The 4,129-nt window shown below is 37.0% G+C and overlaps 1 protein-coding gene across 2 annotated transcripts; it reads right to left on the reverse strand.

Moving 5' to 3' along the window:
* Window positions 1–483: 483 nt before the first annotated feature.
* Window positions 484–3,376, reverse strand: LOC113691641 (uncharacterized). 2 transcript variants are annotated; one of them, XM_027209877.2, is made up of 3 exons: window positions 2,998–3,376; window positions 2,447–2,702; window positions 484–1,429 (listed from the first exon to the last, which is right to left on the reverse strand). In XM_027209877.2, exons 1-3 carry the CDS (start codon window positions 3,109–3,111, stop codon window positions 1,074–1,076), a joined length of 726 nt encoding a protein of 241 aa, XP_027065678.1. In that variant the 5' UTR covers window positions 3,112–3,376; the 3' UTR covers window positions 484–1,073. The 2 variants fall into 2 exon arrangements, with proteins under 2 accessions (XP_027065678.1, XP_071910059.1); XM_072053958.1 differs by having other exon boundaries at window positions 484–1,447; window positions 2,998–3,362.
* Window positions 3,377–4,129: the final 753 nt, after the last annotated feature.

Genomic DNA, 4,129 nt, shown 5'->3' on the forward strand with positions numbered 1-4,129 from the left:
AATGTTGCAGCCTCTAAACTTTCTGCAATGGCCTTAAAGTAGCCCTCATGCACAAGTCCTCTCCTTTATTGAAATTTTCTTACGAAACTTTCCCTAGCAGGCATTTTCTGATGTTTAATTTCCCAAATGAGTCTCCTTCTAATCGCTTTCCAACCTAGTAAATTCTTGAGCACGAAAGTGGAACTGAAGATTTCTGAGGCAGGTCTTGAAGCAAAAAGCAGCATCACTCAGGGGCAACCAGTTCAATCAATTGGGTAATCACAACCAGACCAAAAATTAATCACCTAGAACAGTATAATTACAAATACTGTTTACATACAAAACCAGCAACTGAAAGCCAAAAAAACTCGTAGAGATCAATATTTAGCTGAAAAATATAACATTAGAATTGTGATTAGAAATCGCATAATCCTTCACATCTGAAATTCACCTCACTTTTTGACACCTTGCCCAAAACTCACAGATAATAATTCCCATTAAAACTTTAGACCCAGAGCAAAGAATTGATATCATACAACTGCCAATGTACATAAACAGATCTGGATCTTTTAACATCAGAAAATGTCTGCTTTTCCTTGGACCCATAAAGCATACTACATGATTCAGTATAAGATGCCTTGGAGACTGTAACTGGCTTCATAATCCAGTTACAGCAGAACGGAATAGTGTACAAAACCTGAATTAGGAAGGAAAACAACTGCTTCCATGCACCTTATCTAACTGCTCTAGTCGAAAGGGAATCCAAAATTAGGGAAAACAACTGCTGCAGCTATAAGCTAACTGTGCTACTCTTAAGGAAGGATTTTCAATTTCTTTTAAAAATTCATGCATACAAGATCACCGTTTCGGTGCAAAGTACCAAAGGACCATCCACGCCCACAATAATAATCTGACATTTGGAAGAGGCCACTGCTAGAAGCACTGAATCACAAGTCTTCTCGAAGGAAAATAGAAAGCAACGAACTTTTACATCTAAGTCCTAATGCCTGCTGAGTCATCCTAAAAGGGAACAAGGCATCAACAAAAAATTACGAACTGCCATAGTTCCAAGACCCCAGCTTAGCTCCATCACATCATTGGAACCATACAATGGGAGTTGATATGTTCTGGGGAGGCTGTGGAATCATGCAATGTTGTTGCTGCCATTGTCGTAAACCCTCATTCACATTCATCCCCACTTTCTGCTCAGAACCAACAGTATTATCTTCAACATCCATAGTTGATACCTCCGCGTCATCAGCTTCCATCATATCAGAAACATCTATTTGGGGAACAGCTTCATCTCCACTGGTTGAATAAAGGTGAGGTGGTGGCACCCAAGGAACAACTGCTAGACACTCATTTTGTCGACCAGACTTGTTATCATCTGTTCTATCTTCACTCTCTAATGCTCTCCATTGACTAGAGTAATTGGACCACGGGAGTTGATCTGCACAATATTCCCAAACTAGTTATTGATTTTTGGAACTTCTATTCAGGGGAAAAAGAAAGAAAATCAACAGCGCAAAGATTTAATTTATAATCAAAACATTTCCATGCATTGAGAAACAGAACGCAATAAAGAATAAAGAGAAGATAACAACTTTACATAGCGCAAGATCAATGAAGAACTCTGCTAAAAGCCTATAACTCAAAACAGTCCCTTGTGCTCAATAAAAAACGAAGCAGTCTAACTTGATCCCCTGTTAAGTCAGCTCAAAATTCCTTCTGTCCAAGCCCAGAATCAATACTACTCCAATAAGAGAGTGCAGCAGTAATATAAGCAGACCAGGAAACACGCAAGTCATTAAACCACTTAAAAGTTCCATCCAAAGCAACACGCTACCTACCATATGCAAAAATGCATTCCAACAATGAAAGTTCAGAACCCCAGGCTCAACCCTCTCACAATAACAGGGATACTGTAAATCATTTCAATAGTAACATTCATGTTGTAATAATGAAATGGAAAAAAAATCCAAACTATCTAAACTATTGCAGAGGAATATATCAACCTAGAGATGATCTAGCTTCAGAAAACCATTAAACTGCCTAAGCCTAAGGCTCCTCAACACCATCATCCTAAATATATATCCTGAAACAGACCTGCTTGTACCCCGATACTCAGTCCCCTAAACAGACTATGAATGCGTTCATTTTCTCCTACTTTATATTTACATTTTTTGACATCTTCCATAGAGTAATAAACTAGCACTTCAGTGCCACGCCTCCATTTTAATCTTCATTTTGACCATTGATGGGTGATCCTTAACTTCCCTCGAGAAGGTAAAGCTGTCATATCAATTAGGGTTGGTGTCTTCATCAATCTAACAAGTGGCAAAGCCAACACCATCTTCCCAAATTTGCTTTCATTTTTTATTTCTGGCCACTGATCAAACAAATTCTCCACAGAAGAAAACTCAACATACATAACACTGAACTCAAGTATTCAAGCATTAATACTCACTTTTCAGCCCGGAAATCAACGGAGGACTGACTGAAATCGAGTAATTCGAAGGCGATTGCAGCAGGGGTGAGTTAACCGGATTAAAAACCACAATTGCCCTCTCCTCATTCTCGACCCCATTCGGCAACTCTTCAATCACAACCCCTCCTCCTCCAACTCTGCCATTCCCTCCTCCAAAGCTCCCTTCATTCTCCGGCCGCTCAAAAACTAACGGAATCTCAGGCTCTTCTTCTGTTATCGGAGCTAATTCAGCATCCTATACACAAAAATAAAACAAAACGATCAATCCTAATTAGTTCACTCAAAAAAACTCCACACTACCATATAAATGAATAATTAGCTGGAAAAGATTTAAAAAAATGAGGTAACAGACTTCATACCAGAAGGTGAATTTTACGAGTACACAAAGATATACACAAAATAAATTAAAAAATCCTAATCCTAATTGTTCAAACAGAAAAACTCCAGATTACCACACACATTAATAATCAGCCAAAAAACGCCGGAAATTACAAAAAAAATTATATAAAATGAGGAAACGGAAATCATACCAGACGGCGAATTTTACGAGCAGGAGAAGTAAGGGAGAAATCGGAGAATTCCTCGTTAACTTGGTCAAGGTCCTTTCTCTTCATCTTCAGAACTGAATTGAAACCTTCAGGCATATTTCTGTTCTTCTTCTCAACCTTTTTCCGCAGAGGAAAACAAAAATCGGAGTGAAATTTACTCCTACCGGAACAGGATAATTGGAAGAATCAAGAGAAAAAAGGACACTGCCAGTGGGTGTTTAGTGCGTGTATTTGGAGGAGTAAGAAGAGGAGTGGGATTTATCGAGGGGGGAAGGGGACGGGAAGTTTCCGGTGAGGGGTTTGGAAGTCTCCAGAAGTTGCGCGATTTGGCCCGGAGGGTCTTGAGACTCTTTAATTGGTTAATTAAGTAGGCCTTAATAGTGTTTAATTAAGTAAAGGTATGGAAAAGACACGTGGACAAATGGATTGTGGAATTGGATGTGGGACCCGCAGTTGATTATGCTGTCTGATTAGGGAAAAGACATGTGGACAAATGGATTTCAACTAATTGGATTTTTATTTTAACAACTTCTTTTTTGTTCTAAATTATTTCATCTGTTCTAAACTTTCATAAACTAGAATACCTTAGAATACTAGGGGAAAAAGTTTAGTACCTATAAGTAAAGATAGTTAATAATTATTATTTAGTATTTTGTAGTATAAGAATTGAAATATCACAATTTTATTATGTGATATTAAACAGAAAAATCATAAATTACATATTAAGTCAAAAAATATAATATGCAATAAAATATAATTATAAAATACGATTAATCACTTTGTGTTTAATCTAATAGAATAAAAGATCTACTTATATCTGCTCATACATTTTAGGGATGTTAAATTTTGTCGTTTAATTTGAATTTGATCTTGATATGAGAGCAATCTACCTCATTATCTTGTCATATAAGTGAAATTTGAAAAATTAGCATACTTGAAGAAATCATTGCTAGTGGAATTTCGGTTCTTGCTAGCCAAATTCTTGGATTTATATTTGATTCCAAGGGCATATCATCATGAAAGCTTCACATTGACAACTCAATCAATTATGATTTATTGTATGATTTAGGACATATAGCAAAGCATCTCCTTCTCGATAGGGGTTACAATTACA

The sequence above is a fragment of the Coffea arabica genome, chromosome 6c, assembly GCF_036785885.1.
Source record: "Coffea arabica cultivar ET-39 chromosome 6c, Coffea Arabica ET-39 HiFi, whole genome shotgun sequence".
Taxonomy (NCBI): Eukaryota; Viridiplantae; Streptophyta; class Magnoliopsida; order Gentianales; family Rubiaceae; genus Coffea; species Coffea arabica.

Excerpts from the sequence above, each read along its gene's own strand:
- LOC113691641 (XM_072053958.1), bottom strand. The coding sequence starts at position 3,111 with ATGCCTGAAGGTTTCAATTCAGTTCTGAAGATGAAGAGAAAGGACCTT. Across the intron at positions 2,703-2,997 it reads CTCGTAAAATTCGCCGTCTG|GATGCTGAATTAGCTCCGAT; the intron begins GTATGATTTCCG and ends TTTTGTGTATAG. Across the intron at positions 1,448-2,446 it reads GTTGATTTCCGGGCTGAAAA|TTTGGGAATATTGTGCAGAT; the intron begins GTGAGTATTAAT and ends ATCAATAACTAG.